Source organism: Peromyscus maniculatus, chromosome 1 (genome assembly GCF_049852395.1).
Source record: "Peromyscus maniculatus bairdii isolate BWxNUB_F1_BW_parent chromosome 1, HU_Pman_BW_mat_3.1, whole genome shotgun sequence".
Lineage (NCBI taxonomy): Eukaryota > Metazoa > Chordata > Mammalia > Rodentia > Cricetidae > Peromyscus > Peromyscus maniculatus.
The window spans coordinates 92924738-92949634 of NC_134852.1; the positions used below are offsets into that span (position 1 = coordinate 92924738).

The following is a 24897-nucleotide window of genomic DNA, read 5'->3' on the forward strand; positions in this document are numbered from 1 at the left end:
GGTAGCGTATAAAAAGCCCATTAGAATAAAGCTCTGGGCGATTGGGTATTAACCCAGGGCTCTCCGGAAGCTATGCTGTTGTGTCCGTCTGTATTTCTATCTAATACTTCCTCATTTCCTCTCTCCTCTCCTCAAGAACCCTTGGACAGGTCGGAGCTGCTCTCCTGCAGCGTGCCCCTTTAATTCCAGCACTCACGAGATAGAGGCAGGTGGATCTCTAATCGTTCAGGGCTAGCATGGTTTACCTAGTGAGTTAAAACGGTCAGCTCGGGCTGTAAAAGGGAGACCCCGGTCCCGCCTCCTCCAAAAGACTTTTCATTGGCTCTCATGTAATCAACTCTGGACCGCCTCCCCCAGACAGCCAATCAGAAGGAAGGGGGGCGGAACTGCTGCGCAGCTGACCGGCAGTAGCCGCTCGCGAAAAATGTCCCGGCCCGGCAGGGTCTGGGGGTGTGCGGCGGCCATGGACTGCGAGCAGCCGGACAGCTTGGAAGGCTGGGTGCCGCTGCGCGAGGACCTCTTCCGGGAGCCCGAGCGACACCAGCTGCGCTTCCTGGTGGCCTGGAACGCCCAGGAGGGCCAGTTCGCCGTCACCTGTCACGACCGCACGGCGCAGCGGAGGCGCGGGCCGCCCGACGGCGGCGGCGGGGGGTGCAGCTGGGCCGGGCTGCTGTCGGCCGCGGGGTTCCGGGGCGCGCACCGGCAGCTGGCGGCGCTGTGGCCGGCCCTGGAGCGCTGCTTCCCGCCGCTGCCGCCCGAGGTGGAAGCGGCCGGCGGCCGCGGCTGGGGCCTGAGGCGAGGGCTGTGGGCGCTCATGTGGCCGGCGCCCGTGGAGCCCGGAGACGCGGCGCTGCAGGAGCTGTGCCGCCAGCTGGAGCGCTACCTGGGCCAGGCGGCCGAGGGCTGCGGCGGCGCCACCGTGCGCGACGTGCTCTTCCCGGTCCCGGGCGACCCGGCGGACTGCGAGGGCCTGCGCGAGTTCCGGGAGAAGACGCTCCGCGCGCGGCTGGACGGGGCGGCCGCACGGCTGCGCCAGGTACGCGGCGTCGGGCCGGGCGGAGGGCGGGTGCCCGGGACACTGCGCGTGCCCGGTGTCGCTGGAGCACCGGCGCCCTGGCTGCGAGGGAGCGGAGGCCGGTGCTGGGGCCGCAGAGTAGTTTTCGGGGGTTTGTTTTCTGAGGCAGGGTCTCAGGTACCCCAGGCTGGCCTGAATTCCTCATCCCTCTGCCTCTCCTATCCAAGGGCTGGGATTATCAGAGTGCGGCTCTGCGCCAAGGCGCGCGCTCTCTCTCTTTCTCTCGAAACAGGGTCTCATTCTGTGGTCTAGGCTGACTTTGAACTCAACGGCAGTCCTCTGCCTCAGCCTCTCAAATCCTGGGGTTACAAGCGGGCGCCACCATTACTGGCTTAGAAGTTGACTTGCAGATTTGAGCCAGGCTCTGCCCTTCACCTTTTCCCTGGTCTTGGTAGAGCAGGATGTTGTAATGGGAAAGGCCAGAAAATATCGAAAGCAAAACTGAAAACAACGCATACCCGTAGGAAATAAAAAACAAAAGCTCAATGGCAACAATTCTGGGTCCTCTGGGGACGGTGAGAGATGGCTAAAAAATGTCTTAGAGGATGAGTGGCGTTTTCTTTTTTCTTTTTCTTTTTTTTTTCTGAATTTTTGAGACAGAGTTTCACCGTGTAGCTTTGGAGCCTTTTCCTGGAATTCACTCTTTTAAAAGATAGTTTTATTGTTATTCTTGTTTGTTTTTTTAGAGACAGGGTTTCTCTGTGTAGCTTTGGAGCCTGTCCTGGATCTCGCTCTGTAGACCAGGTTGGCCTTGAACTCACAGAGATCCGCCTGGCTCTGCCTCCCGAGTGCTGAGATTAAAGGCATATGCCACCACCGCCGGTTTATTGTTATTCTTTAAGCAATACATATCAAGTGGAAAGCCCTCGGGAAGTGAGGCTTTATTGTCAGTTTGGAATGGCAACAATATAGATTGAGACACATTATTTGTGTGGTACACTTACAGACCCTAAAGGGAGGGAGGCATTGAAATCTTCACCGAGAGATTTAGGGAGAGTGTATGTTTTATCCAGCAACCGTTTCCCGAAGAGAGCCCAGTGTCAGAGCTTCATTCTATGCATGGACACTCCCTGGACATTCCCCGTTTCTCATGAGTTTGTTTTCTGTCGCTGTGATAAACACCCGGGTGTAGAAAGGTTTATTTGGCTTACAGGTTACAGTCCATCATCAAGCGAAGGCTGGTTACTGGCTTACTTTCCCTGGTTTGTTCAGCTACCTTTCTTAAGACAGCCCAGGACCACACCTACCCAGGGGTCCAAAGACCCACCATGGGCTAGGTCCACTTCTATCACTTTAGCAATTTAAAGAGGAAAAAAAAATGCTCCACAGACATATGTCTGATGGAACAGTTGCTGGGTTGAGGTTCCTCTCTCCCTGGTGTCAAGTTGACAGCTGAAGCCGATTATGACAGCCATTACTAAGCAGTGTCTTTTCTGTGTTGTGAGGAAGGAGAGGTGTAAGAAGAATTCAGCCACATAGCAAAATCTCGGTGGTTGTCTGTTATCTTAAGCTAAATATAGACTGAGTCTTTATAAGCTAAAATGGTTTTATAAAAGGTTTCTGTGAGTGGAGTCTTTATTTTGAGACAGGGTCTCTCTCACATAGTAGCCCAAGCTGTTCTAGAACTCACCATGTAGCCCAGGCTGCCCTCAGACTGCGGTGACCTCTGCCTCAGGCCCTCACGTGCTGGGATTATAGGTTTTGCCACCACCCTTGCTCGGTTGGAATCACTTGACTCTGCATAGCTCACACATCTTCTTCCCGTGCTGATTTCACCTTATAATACGAGGAACTACAGGAGGTTTTCAGGCCGGCCAGCGTTGGATCCCTAAGCTGACCATTTTATTTCAGACTGGCTATTTATTTAGTCAGTGCTGGAGATGGGTCTCGTGGGTACCAGGCCAGAACTCTACCGCTGAACTACCTCCTCAGCCTTTACTTTTTATTTTCCGGCAGCATCTTACTCAGTTGCCCAGGCCGGCCATGAACTCTCTGTAGCCCAGGCAGGCCCCACCTCACGCTCACCATGCCCGCCATCCTACAGTCCAACCTCGGAGGCCTTCTACTTTTCTGATAGTCCATGCTTTTTAGAAGCTTTCTGCTCCAGGATTGAACCGGTTTCAGCTTCCCAAAGTAGTTGTAATGAAGGCCTGAGCCACTTGCTGCTTTACATTCCCAGTGTAGCCGAATTACAGGTCCATTCCACCAGACTTAGCTCAGAATCGGTCCTTTTAACACTTCACTTCTTACCCCCCACCGCACCTTAATCTCTTCACATCTGTATACCGGGAAGTTACATTTCCTCCAAGTTCAAGTTCGTTCTCAGCTACTACAGTTCTAATCTAACTATGTCCAAGTGTCTTCATTTGTTTGTGTTCTTTGAGACTGGGCCTTGCTTTATAGCCCAGCCATCTGGAAATAGCTATTTAGCCCAGGCTGGCCGCAAACTCAGTAAAATTCTTGCTTTAGCCTCCCAAGTGTTGGGATTATAGGCTTGAGCCATCGTGCTAAGTCCTCTTGGGATCAACAGCCTTAGAGCAGTGCTGAATGACTGAAAACAGTAATAGTAGTATCCCATGGACAAGCCTTCTTATTTAACCGCTTTTGTGTTACTCATCTTTTTAGTTGGAGAGCATTTTCATGTTTACTTAGTGTTTAAAAATCAAGAGTATTGGGTTTCTTTTATTTATCTTTGATACTATTTTAAATGTCCAGTCTTAAGCTTTATTTACATTTTTGCCTTTTAGGTTCTTCAAGATCATGGAAAAGCCAACACCATGGTAGCATTAATGAAAGTTTATCAAGAGGAAGATGAAGCATATCAAGAATTAGTTACCACGGCAAACATGTTCTTCCAGTATTTACTGCAGCCATTTAGAGATATGCGAGAAGTTGCAACCTCATGTAAGCTTGATATTTTGGTATGTTTCCTGATATTTTTATCTTACTACCTGACGTGTATCGTTCTGTTAGTCACATAAGGTTCATTCTGTATTTTTATTCTGAGATCTTTATATTTAGATGATGTTATTTATTTATTTAAAGACAAGGCCTCATGTAGCCCAGGCTGGCCTCAAATTTACAATGTAGCTGAGACTGGCCTTGACACTTGATCCTCCTGCCTCCACTTCCCAAGGCTGTGATGGCAGGCAGTGTTCTTCAGTGGTAGAGCTTTGTGCCCAGCATGTCCTAGGCCCTGGACATAAAACCACAAACAACAAGAACAGCCAGGCCTGGTGGCACAGGTCTGTGAGTCTAGCCATTCAGGAGGTAGGCATAAGGCCTGCCTGGGCAACAGAGATTCAAAGCCAGCCTGGGAAACTTAGTGAGACCTAGTTTCAAAATAAAGAGTGAGAAAGGACGGGTGGGGGGCTGGGGGCTGTGGCTGTGCGGTGGACTGCCTCCTGAGCATGTGCAAACCCTCCCCCCTAAGAGGGGAGATCAAGGATTGAAAGTGAAGATATTGTGCTGCTCATTTTACCAATCCCTGCATGGACACTGTCCTTGCTGATGAATGGTTTTGATATGACATGTATTTCCTTCGTCTTATTTTGCACCTGTAAGAACAAATGCAGATTTCTTAGAAATGAGATGCAAATTTAAATAGCAGGGCCCTGGATTGTAATCAGTAATTAAGCTTTAGTAATTGCTGTCATTCTGACTCCATTAGGGTGACCCCATTTAGAAAAGGCATCATTAATATTGCCTTTTGTCCAGCCAGCTAGAACCAGGAGACGACAGCCAGATTCCCGCTCTCCTGCACTGGGCCATCTTTCCCTAGGCGCCTTTGTGACCTTGGCAGGAAGTTGTTCTGTGCATGCTGCTCTAACCCTCAGACAGGGTTGTTTTCATCACTGTTGGGAAAGTCTGTTGATTGGAGTGTGTGTGTGTGAGGTCATCATTGAAGTATGACTCATAGACCATGCATGGGAAGTGTACAATTCAGGACTTTTTAATACATTCAGGTTGTGTGACCATTACCAACTTTCTAATATTAGAACACTTTTTTCTTGTGTGTGTATGTGTGTGTGTGTGTGTGTGTGTGTGTGTGTGTGTGTGTGTAGCACACATGTGGAGGTCAGAGGACAACTTATGGAAAATAGGTTTGCTCTTTCCAGGGATTGGACTCAGATCATCAGGCTTAGCAGTAAGTGTCTTTACCCACTGAGCCATCTTTTTTTAAGATTATTTATTATGTATACAGTGTTCTGTCTGCATGTATCCCTGCAGGCCAGAAGAGGGCACCAGATCTCATTATAGATGGTTGTGAGCCGCCATGTGGGTGCTGGGAATTGAACTCAGGTCCTCTGGAGGAGCAGCCAGTGCTCTTAACCGCTGAGCCATCTCTCCAGCCACCCCCCCCAGCCATCTCTCCAGCCAACAATATTAGAATACTTTTACCCTCAAAAGAAACCTCATACCCACTAGCAGTCATTTCTCATTTTCTCCAGCCTTATGCAATCCCTAATCTACTTTGTCTGTATATTTGGCTGCTGTGGAAATTTTATTATTTTTATTTTTTTATCTTTGTGTATATGATGTGTGTGTATGTGCTTGTTTATGTGTGAGTGCAGGCTAGCTGACCCCGAGCTGCTGGAGATCTTGTCTCCACTGCCCATTTTGGCACGACACTTGTATTGTGAGCACATTATTGTGTTTGGCTTTAGATGGATTCTGGAATCTACTTTAGGTGGGTTCTAGAATCTGAACTCAGGCAAGGAAGGCAAGGACTTTCCCCTCTGAGCTCTCTCTCCAGCCCACAGAAATTTCAGATAAATGGAACTCCACAATGTGTGTGGGTTTGTTTAAGAATTGGCCATGCAGAGCCGTCAGGACTTCATTTCTTTTTATTGGCAGATAACTGCCATTATAAGAATATACTGCATCTTGCTTACCCATTAACCCTTGTTGGACGCCTGGATCATTTACACTTTTTGTATATGAATAGTGCTGCCATCAACATATGTGTGTGCACACCTGTACTGTCCCACTCCCCTCATTTTTTTTAGTCAGGATCTCAACCATAGCTCAGACTGACCTGGTCACTAGTTTAGGATGACCTTGAATTCACAGCAGTCTTCCTCCCTCAGCCTCTGAGTGTGGGATTATAGGCACAAGCCACACTTGCCTTACATTCTTTTGTTTCTCTTGTGTATGCACTGGGAAGTGGAACTGCTGGTCACATGGTAATGTTTATCTTGTTTTTTAAAAAAAGTTTAACCTTTTGAAGGCTGCCAGACTGTTTCCCGAATCAAGTGCACTGTTTTAGTACACCTAAGTGTAAGCTCATATTTGTGTCAACACTAACACTTGATATGTTTTGTTGTTGGTTTTTTTTTTTTTGAGATCAGATATTGCTATATAGCCCATATTAGCCTTGATTCATAGCAGTTCTCCTGCCTCAAGCCTTCCAAGTGCTGGGATTACAATGTGTCACCATGCCTGCCTTCAACACTAGTTCTGTTTGTCTTTTTATCCAGGTGGGTGGGAAGTGGTATCTTGTAGCTTTGGCTTGCATTTGTGTAACACTAACCCACTCTGCCAGTGTCACTGAATCAAGCTTTGTAGAAGGAACCTGGATGCTTGGTGCACAGGAGCCCTTAGTTCAGGCTGTTGGAAGAGTGCACCGCAAACCAGACAGCTTGTAAACAAGAGAACTTGGCCTTGTAGTTCTGGTGGCTGGGAAGTCTAAGGACAGGCGCTGCAGACCTGGTGAGAGGAAATCGTTTGCTGGCGTTTGACTGGCTGTCTTGATGTGTCCTTACATAGTAAAGAGCAGAGAGACCTATGCCTTTCCCTTTTTATAAGGGCATCGTTCCTAATCATGAGAGCAGGATCCTCATGACCTAATACCATCAAATTGGGGGTGTAGGCTTCAATATATGAATTTCAGGGCCCAAAAACATTCAGTCCATAGGTTTGGATGGTCATCACTCTGAATACATAGATGTGAATATCTTTTAGGTGACCATATTGTGTTAATTTAAGCACCAAGTATTTAAGGTTCCTAAAAGAAACTATAGCAGAAGCAACACTTGAGTTCAGAGTGCTGAACCACAGACATCTCACAACCGTGTACCCTGGAAAAGTTCTAGCAATGCAACGTCAGTGGTTTCCCTCTGTACCCAGTGGAGTGCACTTCTGTCTTCCAGTGGAGCCAGCACCGACCCACTGGTACTCAGTCAGAAACTGACTAATCAGTAGTAACGTGAGTGGTTAAAACAGTAACACAGCCGCTTCAGAATTTCCTAACAGCACTACATCTCTTTTTTTGTAGAAGTCCCTGAATGAGGATGACCTGGGTCCTAAAAGGGTAGTTTCTCTACAGAAGGAAGTCAGTGAATGGACCAGACGGGCTGAAGAAGCAGCGGTCTCTATTCAGGATATCACTGTGAATTATTTTAGAGAAACAGTCACAGCATTAACAGGTAATACTAAAACCACTGTTCTAAGATATATGTAACTTTTATTTTACTCGGGAAACATTTGCATGCATCCTCAGTGTCAGGAACCAAATTTGCTGGGTACTGGGAATTCAGTGGAAGGATAAGCATGACCACTTTCTAGCCTGATGAGCAGAGAGAAGTGATATGTTCGTTCAGCACATGATAAATGGCAGAGGCGGTGAGCAACACTGAAGAAAAACAGGGCTCTGAGATCCTGTGAAAGCAATTGGGTCTGATTGGGGTGCTCAGGAAAGGCCTCTGAGAGGTATGCTTGCCCCACACCTGAATAGTACACAGACTTGAGAGGAGTCGGCCATTTACAAAGGCTCTGTGGCTCAAGAGAACTTGGAGAATAGAACTTAAAGCCAGACCATTGAAGTTTATTTTGTCAGATATTAAAATGACTACACCAGCTAGCTTCTTAGGTCCATTTGATTGGAATATCTTTTTCTGTCCTTTTATCTTGAGGTGATGCCTATCCTTGATGTGAAGATGTGTTTCTGGGTGCAGCAGAAGGATGGATCCTGTGTTCAATCCATTCTGTTAACTTGTGTCTTTTTATTGAGGAGTTGAGACCATTAATGTTGAGATATCAATGAGCAGTGTTTGTTGTTTCCTGTTATTTTGTTGTTGTGGTGGAAGTGTGTGTGTGTGTGTGTGTTCCCCCTTTGATTTGTAGTCTGGGATTATTTATTCCTTGTGTTTTCTTGGGTGTTGTTAAGCTCTATGGGCTGGAGTTTTCCTTCTAGTGCCTTCTGTACAGCTGAATTTGTAGACAGACATTGCTTAAATTTGGTTTTTATCATGGAATCTCTTATTTTCCCCATCTATTGTGATTGAAAGTTTCGCTGGGTACAGTAGCTTGGGCTGGCATCTGTGCTGTTTTGGAATCTGTAGAACATCTGTTCAGGCCCTCCTGTTTTTTTTGGGGGGCGGATCTCATTGAGAAGTCAGGTGTTATTCTAATAGTTCTGCCTTTATATGTTATTTGGTCTTTTTCCCTAGCAGCTTTTAATATTCTCTCTTTTTCTGTACTTTTTTTGATTGTTATGTGCTAGCTCCGTGGACTTTCTTTCCTAGTCCAGTCTATGTGGTGTTCTTGTATGCTTCTTGGACCTTGATACGTAGGCATCTCCTTCTTTAAGTAAGGGAAATTTTCTTCTATAATTTTGTTGAGAATATTTTTTGTGCCTTTCTTTGACTGTGGTTTCTTCCCCTTTTCTATTCTGTTATTCTTAAAATGGGTCTTTTCATAGTGTTCCAGATTTCCTGGATTATTTTTTTTTTTTTGATTTAACATTTTCTTTGACCAAGGTGCTCATTTCTTCTCTCTTGTCTTCAGTACCTGAGATTCTCTCTTCCATCTATTGTGTTCTGTGTGGAGGCTTGCCTCTGAGGTTCCTATCAGAGTTTCTAAATTTTTCCTCTCCAGATTTCCTTCAGTTTGGGTATTCTTTATTGATTCTGTTTCTACTTTCACATTTTGAACTGTTTTATTCATTTTCTTCCACTGTTTATGTTTTCATAGATTTCTTCAAGGAGTTTATTAATTTCTTCTTCTTTTTTTTTTTCTTTGAGACAGGGTTTCTCTGTGTAGCTTTGGAGCCTGTCCTGGATCTCACGCTATAGACCAGGCCGGCCTCGAACTCACAGAGATCTGCCTGCCTCTGCCTCCCGAGTGCTGGGATTAAAGGTGTGTGCTGCCGCCTCCCCCACCACCCGGCCTATTCATTTCCTCTTTAAGGACCTCTATCATATTCATAAAGGTTATTTTGAGGTCTTTTTCTTGGGCTTCAGCTAAGTTGCAGTACTCACAGCCTGCTGAGGTACGGTTGCTGGGCTATAGAGGAGACATTGTCCTGGCTGTATTAGTTGTGTTTTTGTGCTGGCATCTAGGCATCTGGGTTTGGGAAGATTGCGATTCTAGGAGCTGCTTTCTGGCCTTTGTGACGTGTTTTGTTCCTTGGTTTCTGATGCCCTCTCTGGTTCTTTGGAGAGTGTGGTGGCTGTGTGTTGCCTGGTAGGAAATGCTTCTGGGATCCTGACCACTGTGGCCCCTGGGGCTGGCAGGTGTTCTAGACAGTGGGAGCTGACACTTCATAACAGGGATGACTAGAGGGGGATATGAGGGGGTCCACTGGAGGGAGGAAAGCCTAGTGTTCCACCGGGATCTTCTTAGTCCCCTGGGAAATGGGGGCAGAGTGAGGAGAGGCCACAGCAGCTGGTCTGCTACAGAGCTGGGAATGAGGCTGGGGAATTGGACTTGAGGAGCTGAGGGAGAGGTGAAGATGGGCAGTTGGCTTCCCTGCTTCCCTGGCTGGAAGGGTCTGTGGGTTCCTAGGGAGTGCCTGCTGGAGTTGGGGACTGGGATAAGCAGTGAGTCAGGAGGGGAGTTCGAAAGGGAAGATCTGTGTGGTCCACTGGAGATGGGCTGGGGATGCGGAGGTCGGCCTCAGCAGGTGGTCTGCTGCAGAGCTTAGGGATGAGACTGGGAACTGGATTTGGGGGGCTGAGGGAGAGGTGAAGATCTGCAGTTAGCCACCTGCTTCCCTGGCCACAGTGGCCTGTGGGTTCCCAGAGAGTGCCTGCTGGAGCTGGGGGCTGCTTCCCTAGCTGAAGTCAACAGTTTGCTTTCTTATACAACTGGGGACCACTTGCCAGGGGTGACATCACCCACAGTGGGCTAGGCCCTCCTACATCAGTCAGTAGTCAAGAAAATGCCATATAGACCTATCCACAGGACAGTCTGATGGAGGCAACTGCTCAATTGATGTTCTTCTGCCCAGGTGACTCTAGTTTGCGTCAAGTTGACAGAAACTAACCAGCACATCAGTATAGTAGGACCTGAAAGTCGATTGAAAGCAGAGTAATGAGTTTAATGCTGGCCAGACTGTTCACATGAGCCTGTCTAACCGTAGAAATAGTCTGGGACCAAGCTGTAAAAGCAGGTGACTCAGGGAGGTGGATCATGAGCTGTTATTGTCCTGCTTTTAAACTGAATACCTAAAATCTTCCTTCTATCAATGACCAAGTGTTACTTGTGTGACAATAAAATTATAAAGAGGTTTTGAAAGGATTTTATAAAAAGAAGAGCACTGAGGAAGGAACTCAGGACTCATTAATGTGTCGCATTTCTGTTTCCTTTTATTAATTATAAACTCAGGAATGCAGAAACAGATGGAGCAGGATCGGAAGAGATTTGGCCAGGCTGCCTGGGCCACAGCCATGCCCAGGCTAGAGAATCTCCAGCTCATGTTAGCTCGGGAGACTCTGCAGCTTATGCGAGCCAAAGAGCTGTGTCTGAAGCACAGGTGCGCCGAAATCCAGAGGAAGGTGAGATGAGAGCAGACAAAAGCACGCTGCCCTTTCCTCCTCGGCACTGGGGACCAGCTCCCTTTGTTTGTGTTTCCCAACACAGGCTTCCAGTAGATACGCTGCTAGTGAAGGTGGGCCATGATGCTCCCCTTCCTGCTTCTCAAGGTGTTTCTGAAATAGAGCCCAGGGTTTGTTTTGTAACACTGAGTTTAGGATTGGAGTGGGGGGATTCTCTAAAAAAATCAATTCAGCAATATATTCAGTATGTAGTCATGTGTACACACACACACACACACACACACACACACACACACACACACACACACACCCTGTGACAGTGTTCTGGAGCCAACATCTTGCATGCAGGTGCTATGTAAGTGCTCCACCACTCTCCTATCCCAGTATAGCTAAGCGTGTGCTCCACCATATCTTAATCTAAGTGGCTCTTCATTGGCTCATAGTCAGGTAAGTAGTTTCTATAATCTTGGAGCTTCAAAACAGGATCTTATCATTAGCTGCCTTAGATCAGGCTGCTTGTAAGAAGATGCCATATGTGGGCTGACTACAAAGATATTTAATTATTTCTCACAGCTCTGGAAACTAGACATCCAAAGATTGAGGTGCCTTCTTCAGATTCAGCATCTGGTGAGGGCTGTCTTGCTGGCTCTGGCCACACCTTGCTGTGTGCTCACAGGCCTCTCTTGTCTCTGGAGAAGAGACTACTAAGAGCCTTCCCACCACAGGGTCTTACCTCAACCTCATCAAAACTGATCACCTCCAAAGGCTCCCTCAGTACTGTCCCATTGGGGCTTAGAGTGCCAACATTTAAATTTGGGGTGACACCTTCCATCCCTGACATGGTCTCATTGCCATTATGTTTCTAGACCATGAATGTGTTGACTTGCTTTAAGGTGGAGTGTATGAATGCTGGAGGAGGTCAACTTGTCTTGAGATGAGGTGGAAGTGTCTCGGCGTGTCTTCTCTCTTATGTCGCCCCATGAAGATGCGTGGCAGTGTGCTCTTACTATGCTAATCATCCTCTCCTTTCTCCATACAAACCAGATGGAAGATCTTCCAGACCAAGGAAAGAACACAGATGTTGTAGATGAGCTAGAGATACAGTATTATGAGATTCAGTTGGAGCTGTATGAGGTTAAACTTGAGATCCTGAGGAGTGAAGAGATGATCCTTGTCACACAGTTGGACTCTGTGAAGAGACTTATAAAAGGTAACATTCAAGTTTATGTTAGAATGAAATTTTGAGTCACATGTTCCAGGAAATATAGACCGATTATCAATTTCTTATAAATGGTCTGTTAAATCTATTGAATGTTTTTAATTTTCCTTCAGAATTTTTATTATTCAACAGTATATTCAAACACACAAGAAACAAAGAAAACCTTGTGACCATTGTGTAGAGGTGTTAAGTGAAAGCAAATTCCTGGTAACTTTGGAGGGTCTTTAAAATGTGCTACATACATAGAAATTAGTATCGGTTTTTAAAACCAAAACTGTATACTCTACCAAGTCACCTCATTTTTTTAACTTAATACACAATAAACTCATTTAAGTATTAATAATTTTTAAAACCCCTCAGAATTTTAATGGCTGCATAGTATTTCATTGTTTTACAGGCATACTGTGATTTCTGGTTTCTCCCTGTCTTGAATATCAGTGCAACAGAAAACTTTCCTGATAATTTATGAGATAAATTTCTAAAGAGAGAATGGTTGGGTTAAGGGCAATGCTTATTAACATTTTAATATCTATCTACCATAATGGCATTAGAACAGGAATTTGAAATACATCTTCCTCTTCCCTCTATTGTTTCTAGCTCCTGAATTTCCTAATAGCCCTAGAGAGGCTACACAAAAGGATACCCTATCAGCAGGTGGGGGTGGACCTTCCACATTTATGCTGTTCTCTTTGAATTTCTAGATACTCGGTAGAGAGAATGGCATCTTACAGTTGTTTATTTAATTACAATTGATACTGAAAATAACTTAATGGACATTTTTCTTTGAGAAGTTTACCTTTTCTCCCCCACCCCATTTTTCTGTTCTTTCTGGTGTTTTGAACCAGGGTCTTACTATGTAGTTGTAGCTGGCCTCAAACCCACTTCAACCCTCCTGCCTCAGCCCCGCTGAAGGTGATCACAGATGTGCACCACCACACCTCACATCTGTTTTCCTTATTTTTATACAAGCTTTGCTCACAGCCGTCCTTGTCCTCACCACCCCGTGTCCCCTCTGTCTCCCAGCAGTCCCTCCGCTGTCGTGCCTTCACACATGATGTTACTGACTGCTGCTGGGTTTGGAAACGAGGTCCCCGCACTCGTGTGTGCCTGGGGTCCCTGCGGAGCTCACGCTGACACCCCTTGTTGCTGCTCATGCCCTCTGACTCTCTCACCTCTTTATTCTTCCAGATGAACTTTAGAATCAAACAAAAACTCCCTGGAATTTTGATTGGGATTGTGCTTAAAATTAGAGATTACTTGGGGAGAATTGTCGTCTTGCAGTTTTGATTGCTCCCACCCAAGATCATGGTAGGTCTCTCCACATCTTCAGTCTCTTTCTCCAGGCCCTTCCAGTCTAATGGTCCTCACGCAGGACCTCGGCATTTGGTTAATCCTGGTACCCAAAACCTTTGCAGCTCTTTTCAGTTGTGAACATTTTATGCATTTATGGGGAAATTTTATTTTTAAACAGTTAATCTGGAAGGATGTTTTCCTTTGGGATGGGACTCAGGTTTGGGGATGAATTAGAAAACTTTTTATTCTGTGTGTTTCTGTAGAGTTTGGAATTGTTACAAGCATAGTTTAAAAAAATCAATATCTAATCAAAAGTGAAGACCGGCGAGACAGCCTGTGCTGTGCTGGGGCGTTTGGCATAGATATAAAGAACCCTGAACATTCATTTCATTTGCTAAGGAAGAAGTAAACTCACTCACTCACTCTCTCTCTCTCTCTCTCTCTCTCTCTCTCTCTCTCTCTCTCTCTCTCTCTCTCTCTCTTTCTTTCTCTCTCTGATATGAAGAGAAGTTTATCATCTTGAAATCGGAAATAACAGAATACTGGGACATTCTGAGAATGCTTGAGCTGGTGAATACTATGTGGCCATTAAAATGCTATTTCCAGCACACAGAACATGTTACTGTGTGCTGCTATGTAAGAAGTGTGTGTGTATGTAATGTTAATGCTGTTTTCCTCTACCTGATGTACTTACAGCTAGTCTTTCTTTACATTTAGAGACATTTTTGAATTATTTCTTACAGTAAAGCATGTCTAAGACAATCACTAATCTCTTTAGAGAAACAGGATGAAGTGGTCTACTACGACCCGTGTGAAAGCCCAGAGGAGCTGAAGGGCCTGGCTCACGCCCCAGAGCTGCACCGCGGTGAGAATGGAGAGCTGGGAGCGCTCAGCCAGCAGCGCCAGCAGCTGGAGGCTCAGCGGGGCCGCATCTGCGCCAGGAGGGCCCAGCTCCGGAGCAGAAGGGTACGGTCCTTCCAGCTAGGGCTTCACTCGAATTGAAGGTTTTATCTACTCTGTATATATGTATGTGTGTATGTGTAGTGAGTAATCTTCTGTGTGTTTTTATCTCTGTGGGTAGAGCCAAATAGATTTTAAAATTATTTATTGAATTTCCACTGTCTATAGTACTTTTTTTTTTTTTTTTTTTGGTTTTTGAGACAGGGTTTCTCTGTGTAGTTTTGGTGCCTGTCCTGGAACTCACTCTGTAGATCAGGCTGACCTCGAACTCACAGAGATCCACTTGCCTCTGCCTCCTGAGTGCTGGGATTAAAGGTGTGCGCCACCACCACCGACTGGCGTGTGTTTTGTTTTTTGAGCAGGGTTTCTCTGTGTAGCCCTGACCATCCTGGAACTTACTGTGAAGACACCAGGCTGGCCTGGAACTCAGAGATCCACCTGCCTCTGCCTCCCAAGTGCTGCAGTTAAAGGCGTGTGCTACCACCACCTGGCTTGTTTTCTTTTTTTTTTTTAATTGAAAAAAAACTTGATACAATATATTTTGATCATGTTTTCCCCTCCTAGCTCCTCCTAGATGCTCCCCACCTTCCTACCCACTCAACTTTATGTTCTTTCTTTCTCTCTCTTAAAAAACAAAACAAAACAGAAAAATTAAAGTAAACAAGCAAAATATCCATAAGTCAAAAAAAATTTAAAAAAGCAAAGCAAAATGAAACTCATTTGCTTTCTTCTAGAACAATATAATTACATAAAACATTGAGAAATATAATTTTTCCAGTAGAAGAGAAAGTTCCTATATTTTATGTAATTGCTCATATTTATTGTGCTTTATTATTGGAATTTTAATTGTTTTTCCTTTTCTTTTGCATTTGGGATTGTTTATTAGGCAAGTGCTCTGCCAGTCAGCTAGAGCCCTCATGCCCAGCTTGGTTTTCCTTTGAGGCCAGGCCTTACTGAGCTGCCTGCCGACCTCAGCATGCTCAGTGGCTTGGATGTCATGCAGGTGCCCAGCTGTGCCCTCCTTTCCAGCCTTTGAGGTCTTACTCCTCACACACGTCATTTCCTGGTCTGTGCGCTAGAGCTGTAGTCTCTGGGCTAGGGCTGTTCTACCAGTGGTTCTCAACCTTTCCTTTAACGCTGTGACCCTTTAATACAGCTCCTCATGGTGTGCTGACCTCCAACCATACATTTTTTCCTTGCTACTTCATAACTGTAATTTTGCTACTGTTAGGAATCGTAATGTAAATATCTGTTTTCGGATGACCTTAGGTGACCCCTGTGAAGGGGTCATTCGACCCCTGAAGGGTCACAACCCACAGGTTGAGAAGCACTGTCTTATACTGGACTGGAGCATTGACCATTGCCCCGCAGATGGTGGCCTCCTCTGTGCAGCCTAGCAGCTTTTCCATCGGGCTGACAGGATGGAAGCTGAGGTCCCCTTCAGATGCCACTGTTGGTTGAAATCACAGCTTGGCTACTCAGGACCTTTCAAGGGCAAATGGACAGCTTTGTTGTTGTTGTTTTGTTTGTTTGTTTGTTTTTTGAGACAGGGTTTCTCTGTGTAGCTTTTGAAGCCTATCCTGGAACTAACTTTGTAGACCAGGCTGGCCTTGAACTCACAGAGCTCCACCTGGCTCTGCTTCCCAAGTGCTGGGATTAAAGGAGTGGGCCACCACTGCCTGGCAGCTTTTTTTTTTTTAAAGATTTATTTTTAGCCGGGCGTCGGTGGCGCACGCCTTTAATCCCAGCACTCGGGAGGCAGAGCCAGGCGGATCTCTGTGAGTTCGAGGCCAGCCTGGGCTACCGAGTGAGCTCCAGGAAAGGCGCAAAGCTACACAGAGAAACCCTGTCTCGAAAAAAAAAAAAAAAAAAAAAAAAAACAAAAAAAAAAAAAAAAAAAAAAGATTTATTTTTATATGTTTGTGTATGTGTGTTTGTATGTATATATGCGCACATGGATGCAGATGCCTGTGGAGGCCAGAAAAGGGCATCAGGTCCCTAGAGCTGTAGTTATGGGTCATTGTGAGCTGCCCAGTGTGGGTGCTGGGAACTGAACTCCGTTCTTTTGCAAGAGCTTGAGTACTTTTGACTGCTAAGCCACCTTCCGGCCCCTCCCTACAGTTTCTCTTCAGCTAAGATTTTCCTCTGTTGGAAGATAGTCACACTAATGACACAGATTTCACAGTGCACGTGAGAGTAAATCAGCCCTGCAGCTCAGGTTGAAAACACACCCAGGGGAAGGGAGTGTTGCTGCATTTCCCTCTATATGAAGGGCTAGGGTAGTGGATAAGTGGAAGAAGTACAGTTTTTAACATCATTTTCCAAGTATTTCTAGGTGGGCTATGTTTTTGTAGATGAGTTTGGAAATATACTCAGTATCTATAACATGGGGAAGTGGGTCTAAACAATCGTGTTAGAGCACATTTGTGAGATGGCTGCACTATAAAGGCCTATTCTGCTGAGCACAAAGACCAGAACCCACCCACATGATAGAAGGAGAAAACTGACTCCAGCAAGCTGTCCTTGACCTCTGTCTGTGTGCTATGGTGTGTGTGTGTGTCCAGACAGCTGTCCTTGACCTCTGTCTGTGTGCTATGGCATGTGTGTGTCCAGACAGCTGTCCTTGACCTCTGTCTGTGTGCTATGGCATGTGTGTGTCCAGACAGCTGTCCTTGACCTCTGTCTGTGTGCTATGGCATGTGTCTGTCCAGACAGCTGCCCTTGACCTCTGTCTGTGTGCTATGGCATGTGTGTGTCCAGACAGCTGTCCTTGACCTCTGTCTGTGTGCTATGGCATGTGTGTGTCCAGACAGCTGTCCTTGACCTCTGTCTGTGTGCTATGGCATGTGTGTGTCCAGACAGCTGTCCTTGACCTCTGTCTGTGTGCTATGGTGTGTGTGTGTCCAGATAGCTGTCCTTGACCTCTGTCTGTGTGCTATGGCATGTGTGTGTCCAGACAGCTGTCCTTGACCTCTGTCTGTGTGCTATGGCATGTGTGTGTGTCCAGATAGCTGTCCTTGACCTCTGTCTGTGTGCTATGGCATGTGTGTGTCCAGACAGCTGTCCTTGACCTCTGTCTGTGTGCTATGGCATGTGTGTGTCCAGACAGCTGTCCTTGACCTCTGTCTGTGTGCTATGGTGTGTGTGTGTGTCCAGATAGCTGTCCTTGACCTCTGTCTGTGTGCTATGGTGTGTGTGTGTGTGTCCAGATAGCTGTCCTTGACCTCTGTCTGTGTGCTATGGTGTGTGTGTGTGTCCAGATAGCTGTCCTTGACCTCTGTTTGTGTGCTATGGCATGTGTCTGTCCAGACAGCTGTCCTTGACCTCTGTTTGTGTGCTATGGCATGTGTCTGTCCAGACAGCTGTCCTTGACCTCTGTCTGTGTGCTATGGCGTGTGTGTGTCCAGACAGCTGTCCTTGACCTCTGTCTGTGTGCTATGGCATGTGTGTGTCCAGATAGCTGTCCTTGACCTCTGTCTGTGTGCTATGGCGTGTGTGTGTCCAGATAGCTGTCCTTGACCTCTGTCTGTGTGCTATGGTATGTGTGCATTCTCCTCCCCACCAAAATCAATCAATCAATAAAGCATTGATTTTGTAATGAAGCAGATGGTTGAGACACTTCAAATCTCAAAGCACTCTGCTGGGAAGAGATGCCACCTGTGGCAGTCCTTGTCACACGACTGTAGAGGAGGACCTATCATTGACCCTCAGTGGAAACTGAACACCTCACATGTTAGTCAAAAATGCAATGCTTCCAACGTTACTGTATCTCATGTTTTACTAAAAACCATGTGTGTGACTTGTATTATCCCACCAGGACCACTGCCGAGAAAATCATCAGCTCAGACTGCAGCAGGCTAAAGAGAGCGTGAGACATTTTCACCAGCACCACAGTATTCAGATGGTGAGTACCTGAAACCGATGGGCTAGCCTGTGGAAACTACACAGCTGGGCCAGATGAGGGTGGGCCTCCTTTCTCCATGAATACATACATGACGAATTATACATACATGACGAATTCTGAGCCTTTACAAGGATGTGTTTGTTTATGTATAGAAAAGAGACAAAATAAAAGAAGAAGAACAAAAGAAAAAAGAATGGATAAACCATGAACGTCAAAAAACACTTGATCGACTAAGAGCATATAGGGAGGTAAGTTCCAGAAAGACTCACCTCCTTTATCTGGGGAGATAAATGAGCCTTATCCACCCTGGAAAAGAGTATAATGTATTATGAACAGATAACATAGAATTTTTAAAGATTTATTTATTATATATACAATATTCTGTCTACATGTATGCCTGCATTCCAGAAAAGAGCATCAAATCTCATTATAGAGTTGTGAGCCACCATATGGTTGCTAGGAATTGAACTCAGGACCTCTGGAAGAGCATCCAGTGCTCTTAACCTCTGAGCCATCTCTCCATCCCAATAACAAAGAAATTTAAAAATGCTATTAACAATCAGGAACAAAAATTTGGAAAGCCACAGTATGAACCACTGCTGGCTTTTCTTTTCTTTTGATTGAGGCAGGTCTTAAGATGTTCCCTAGTCGTTCCTGTGAAGAGACACCACTACCAAGGCTACCTAGACAAGAAGCATTTGACTGGGGGCTTGCTTACAGTTTCATGGGGGAGTCCACTGTCGTCATGGCGGGAAGCATGGCAGCAGGCTGACAGGCATCAGCGGCAGCTGAGAGCTTACATTTGATCCACGAGCAGCAGACAGAGAGCTAGAGGCTGGGCCTGGCGTGGGCTTTTGAGACCTCAAAGCCTGTCCCAGTGATCCACCTCCTCCAATAAGACTGCACCTACTCCTGTCTCCACAGTCCATGCTTTTCAAACCATGACTCGCAGCGTAGCCTAGAACTCAGTCCTCCTGCATCAGCCCCCAGCTGCTGTATTAGTGTGTGCTACCTACCATGCCTGGTTACAGCGCTGTTGTTGACATCACAGCAAATTCGGGTTCCTGCTCGCCTTTCTGAGTGAATGGCTCTTCAATAACACTGCCTCGAGTGTTAGCTGACTGCTCTTCATTTCTGTTTTTAGTGTGTGCATGTAAGCACACACATGTAAGCACACACATGCCTGTGGAGGACAGAGGACAACCTCTGGTGTCCTTCAGGAGCTGTCCACCTTGTTTGTTTGTTTGTTTGTTTGTTTTTGTTTTTGTTGTTGTTGTTGTTTTGGTTTGGTTTTTTCGAGACAGGATTTCTCTGTGTAGCTTTGGAACCTTTCCTGGAACTCTCTTTGTAGACCCGGCTGGCCTCGAACTCACAGAGATCCGCCTGCCTCTGCCTCCCGAGTGCTGGGATTAAAGGTGTGTGCCACCACTGCCGCCACCACCACCACCCTGGCCCACCTTGGTTTTTGACACTCTCCAAGCTGGCCGTGCTGGCGGCCAGCAAGCTCCAGGGAGCTGCACAGGTCCCCTCAGCTCCGGGATTACAGGCACCTCCCCCCCCCCCCCAGCTTTTAGTGTGGGCTCGGGGTTGGACCCAGGTTCTCTTGTTTGCACAAGTACTTTACCTGAGTGGTCCCCCCAGCTTCCTTTTCCTTCGCAGTGCGTCTCTAACCTATCACTGTCGAGGAAGCACTGGCATGTATCTACAACCCAAATGCTCTGCTGAAGTGAAGGTTTTTATTCCCCCCCAAAAGATTATTATGAATATTTTCATCTATATTCATTATTTTCATCTATATGCATCTTTTTCATCTTCATTTTATTTATTTGTTTGTTTGTTTGTTTTCGAGACAGGGTTTCTCTGTGTAGCTTTGGTGCCTGTCCTGGATCTTGCTCTGTAGCCCAGGCTGGCCTCGAACTCACAGAGATCTGCCTGGCTCTGCCTCCCAGGTGCTGGAATTAAAGGCGTGCGCCGCCGCCACCTGGCCATTTTCATTTTATTATAGAGAAATTATTATATGGTCTCTTGCTCAAACAATATAATTGTGGGTTTTTTGGTTTTGTTTATTTTTGTTTTTGTTTTGTCTTTGTTTTTTGTTTTGAAAAAGCTAGGGCTTCACTCTGGCCCAGGGTGCGGCCATGCCTGCGATGCTCCTTGAACTTGTGAAAACAGCTCGGTGGCATGGCTGTGTTGGTGGCCGCAGTTCTCATGGGTTGGGACGCCCGTGCACAGGCGGTGTTGGTTTATGGGTCTGTTTGCGAAGCTGCACCGTTTTGATGGCTCCACTGTGGCCAATCTCTCACTAGTTTCTCACCCTCAGAAGCGTCTAGCTCCTCCGTCTGCACTGAGAACTGCTTGCTCAGAAACCACGGTGCCAAACCTCTCAGGTGGACGCTCTCCCAGGAGGTCCTCGGCAGCTCGTCACAAGATAGCTCACCCTGCCTCCAGCAAAACCGGAAGTGTTACTCCTTTACCTGAAGCTAATATGAAAACCCCTGAGCCTCAAGACTCCTCTGTCGGTATTCCTGTCCAGATTTTTGTTCCAGCTGGTGACCAGACACCCTCCCGCTTCAGTGAGGATCTGTCACTACCACCACAGCCACCACCCCCTCCTCCCCCACCACCCCCTCCTCCACCCCCACCACTTCCTCTCCCAGCTCTGTCCTCTTCTCAAGCTACTACTCATCAGAATTTAGGACTCAGGGCTTCAGCACCAGAGGACCAGCCACTCTCTCTAGTGTGTGAGGCATCTGCTGAAAGACCATGTGTTCGTCTGGCAGACTTCCAGTGTCCAGGTAAGCCCTGCGGCTCTGCTCTCCCTCCCTGTGCGTTCTTAAGCTGTGAAGAAGTCTCAGTAGTTTAATTTAGAGTCATCTTCAAAATTCTCCAGTCTCCAAATAGCCCACCCTTTGTTGCTTTGTTAGTTAGTACTCTTATTGTGGTTAGTCTAGGCGAGATTGAATTTGACATGCTACATCAGCCTGCAGACACATCTCTGCATTTGCTGATCACACAGTGCCACACTCCTAAGGCTGTTCAAGAGTCCTCTTCAGGCTGTCCCGGACTTCAGCAGGGATCTGAGTTTGGCTAGTGTTTCTCAATACAGCTTTAAATGGTGTTACATCTCTGAAGTGTTGAATTTAATGGAGAATACTGGAAAATTAGGCCACCTTTTGTCTTCATACTGAATACACTCAAGTATTTGTTTAGTGAGGGCCACAGTTCTCATGCATAATTCTAATTATGGCTCTAGACTTTGGCTTTTGGGGACACTGGACTAAACCTGCCAAGACTCAGAGCCTACTTGGGGAGGGTTGTCTTAGATAAAGCCTGGTAATATTGTGCTCTGGCTGAGTGTGTTGCTCCACCTAAAACATACAATTACCAGGATGGGAGTGAGCATGAGGCCCATGGAACACACCTGCTGGGTTTGGTTAACTGAGCACTCTGCTTGCGGTGAGTTTGGCTCTCCACTACCCAGAACAGGGTGTGAGGGAGAGTGTCCGCAGGGTCAGGTGGCAGGCGGCCCGTCTGTAGGGTTTGTAATTCAGTGTGAATACAGAGTGATTGCTGTCTGCCTAGATTAGTGTTTGGGGGTGGGTGTTCTCAGCTTAGGCTGAATGTGGGGGGGGGGCTCTGCTTAACCCACGAATGCTGTGCAGCACTGGGGGATAAGGTGTGAACCCTTGATTGTCGAACTTGCCCAATCCGTTCTCAAAGGGGGTGTAATCCAGAATTACAAGGTGAGGGCTTGAGTCCAGAATGGAACAGGCTAGTTAGCCATAGCCCAGCTCTTCAGTCCCCAACTAGAAATGACTGTTAACCCTGAAGGCTTACCTGGCTGATGTCTAAGTTAGTGCCTGTATTCATGCCCTGTGTCTGGCAAGCAAGGAAAGAAAGGTTTTACCTCTCAGAGTGCCAGAGTTTTAGAAAATAGCTTCTCACTAGTGTCTTGGAACTCTGAGCTAATTTGTGTTTTGACAGCATTTCATACTCTCAAAAATCGAGCCCTTAGCCCCCTCAGGTAAGGTGGGTGGAATTAAACACCGCTCGCTGTACAGGAAATGCGCCAGTGCCTCCCCGTGGGCTCACTGAGCGGCCGATAAGTTTATCCCTTTGAGCCTTTGTGTGTGGGAACCACTGAGTGCCTGTTGTCAGGGTGAGTGTCTGACTCATCGCCAAGACTGAAGTAGAGGAATGCAGAGCGCATGTTCAAGATGTTTTTAATGGGAAAGGAAATGGAGGTGATACAACTCAGAGGAAGCTAAGTCTCACCTGGTGATCACATTGTTCTACTGCTGGCGTCCTTAACTCTAGGGTGTCTCAGGTGTTTCAACAAAAGATGGGTGTGGCTGTGGCCTGAAGTCCAGTGGAGTTGAAGGAGCGGGTGGTAAGCAGTCAGGAGAAAACATCAGCTGCCAGGTTGTCCTGATTGTAACAAGGATCTTGGTTCTGCTCTGACAGCCGATCGCTGCACCGTGGGTCTTTAAGTCATGGCATGAACTGGTATGTGTTCTGGAAACGTAACACATGGCATGCTTCCTCCTCATACGTGCTGTCTGTTCAATTTCAGGCTCTATGGATGAAGTGCTGGCCTCTCTCCGGCAGGGCAGGGTCTCTCTCCGGAAAGTCGAAGCACCTACCCTGCCCCCTCCCCGCACCTCAGTCAATGAACAGGTTCTGGCTGCCATCAGGCAGGGGGTGCAGCTGAAGAAAGTCCACCCAGATGCAACTGTGGAGCCCAGCAAGAAGCGAACCAGCGACCTGGAGAGGAGCATCAGGGCAGCCCTGGAAAGAATTAAGAGAGTGTCTGCTGACTCAGAGGACAGTGACGAGCAGAGTCCTGGCGAGTGGGACCGCTAGGGTCTCCAGGTGACAAAGGCAGACAGGCCCATAAACCCTAGACCAGCAAGGCTTCCCCGGGACTACTGCTTTGATGTGGCCTTAACACGTGGTGAACGGTGGAGAACGGTGGAGGCGTGGTGACTGCCACAAGCCACAGGCTGGCCATGGGAACAATACTGTGTCTACTCTCGAGGCACTGTCTGACCTGGAGGTGCAACCCTGTGGTGTACATTAAACAGTGTGCTGCCATGTGTGTGAACACTGCTTCCACGACTAAAGGCTCAAATGTGAACATGATTTTAGCAATAATCAGAATAAATTGCCTATATTCCAGAATTACTTTAAATATTTAAATAAAGTTTATTTTGTGTACCAGCACTACAGAAACTCATAATAAACACTATTATAATACATCTGTGTCACGAGGAAGTGTTCTCTGGCCCACTATGAAAGCAAAGTTCTGCTTGGGTGGGCTGAAAATTTTCCAAGATTTCAGCTCAGAATTTAGTTGAGCAAGTGCTAAGGGCACAGGAACAGCATTGCTCACCCCAGGAACTGGTCAGGAGTTGGGAAGGGACCAATACAAAGCAGCCTAGTCACTGTTCAGACTGCCTGGGTGTCCCTTAACCTCATTATCCCAACTCTTGGGACATCAGTCCTGAATTTCTACCAAACAAAATGAAACCACATGTCTTGTTCCCACCTTCAGTTTTTCTGCACCCCATCTGGCCTGTACCAACCTAGTGTGGTTGGGAGGCATCCAAGCCTTTCAGCAGCTGTACTTGGACCTGCCTCTGTCGCCTGGCTGGAGATCTCTGTGTGGGCACTGCCAGGCTACCCATGGCTCTGCCACCTGTCACGTCCTCAGGGCTAACACTGCTGAAGGCGCTTCTTTGCCAGCCTGGCTTTGACATCTGGTGTGTCCCGGCTCACACTGGCTCTTACCTGCTCCCTCACAGGTTCAGAGGTGTCTGTGGTGTGGAGCATGTGGCTTTGCCTCAGGCTTCCTCTGTCAACACAGACAGAAAACTGGGCCTCTGGAATGAATTTGGAATTTGAGAAGCTGGCAGCATCACAACTTTGTAGGACTTTCAGTTGGTTCTGTGTTTTCATTCTGTACCACAATCTCAGTGTTGTAAGGGCCTGGGAAGCTTCATCAGGTTTGGATGACAAGAGTTTGTCAAAAGTTTGCTTTTGTCAATGGTTTTGAGATGCCTTCAAAAAAGTGACTCTTTTCAAACGTGAGTTCTTCCGAAGTTCCTGATCCAATTGTGTCTTTAGTATTGTAAAACTTCTCTAGAACTTTCTCTCGCTCATTTCTCTGTCTTCTTTCTCCCTTACCTTTCCTCCTTTCAGCTCAGCCCTGAGGTAAACGCATACTCTGACTTCTGGGACTCAGGACCATGGAGGGGAACAGTGTGCCCTCTGTAGTCTTGACTCCAAACCTCCCAGTGTGCCCTCCTGAGCACTGCCCATCGATTTGTGCCTCTGGAACTATCTCCCTGGCTTTCCAACCCACATGGGGTGAAGGCCAGCCCTGCACCTGGTAGACAAATTCTCAGAGGACTGACTGCGGTCCCCCGAGCAGCTCCCTTTCCTACTGCGGGTTTTGATCTTATGTCCTCATAGTGCTTGCCTCTCTGGCCCATAGTGTGGCTCTGAAGCTTAAATGACTGGAATTGCACACACACACACACACACACACACACACACACACACACACACACACACGTGCGCGCGCGCGCACAAACTCAGACATGTTCTGTCCCAATTCCATAGCTGTCTATTTTCTGGGATCTTCCCTGCCCCCTTCGCTCACATG

At 46.9% G+C, this 24897-nt stretch overlaps 1 protein-coding gene across 1 annotated transcript; it reads left to right on the forward strand.

The window, feature by feature from the left end:
• Positions 1-393: 393 nt before the first annotated feature.
• On the forward strand, positions 394-23488 carry Whamm (WASP homolog associated with actin, golgi membranes and microtubules). Its single transcript, XM_076546147.1, has 10 exons — positions 394-1036; positions 3823-3996; positions 7353-7503; positions 10685-10854; positions 11899-12064; positions 14145-14332; positions 18144-18230; positions 18383-18478; positions 20551-21025; positions 22804-23488. Exons 1-10 carry the CDS (start codon positions 425-427, stop codon positions 23091-23093), a joined length of 2409 nt encoding a protein of 802 aa, XP_076402262.1. The 5' UTR covers positions 394-424; the 3' UTR covers positions 23094-23488.
• The last annotated feature ends 1409 nt before the right edge of the window (positions 23489-24897 follow it).

Coding starts and splice junctions, on each gene's coding strand:
- Whamm (XM_076546147.1), top strand. CDS start 425: ATGTCCCGGCCCGGCAGGGTCTGGGGGTGTGCGGCGGCCATGGACTGC. Junction 10,855..11,898: donor GCGCCGAAATCCAGAGGAAG/GTGAGATGAGAG, acceptor CATACAAACCAG/ATGGAAGATCTTCCAGACCA. Junction 18,479..20,550: donor GACTAAGAGCATATAGGGAG/GTAAGTTCCAGA, acceptor TCTCACCCTCAG/AAGCGTCTAGCTCCTCCGTC.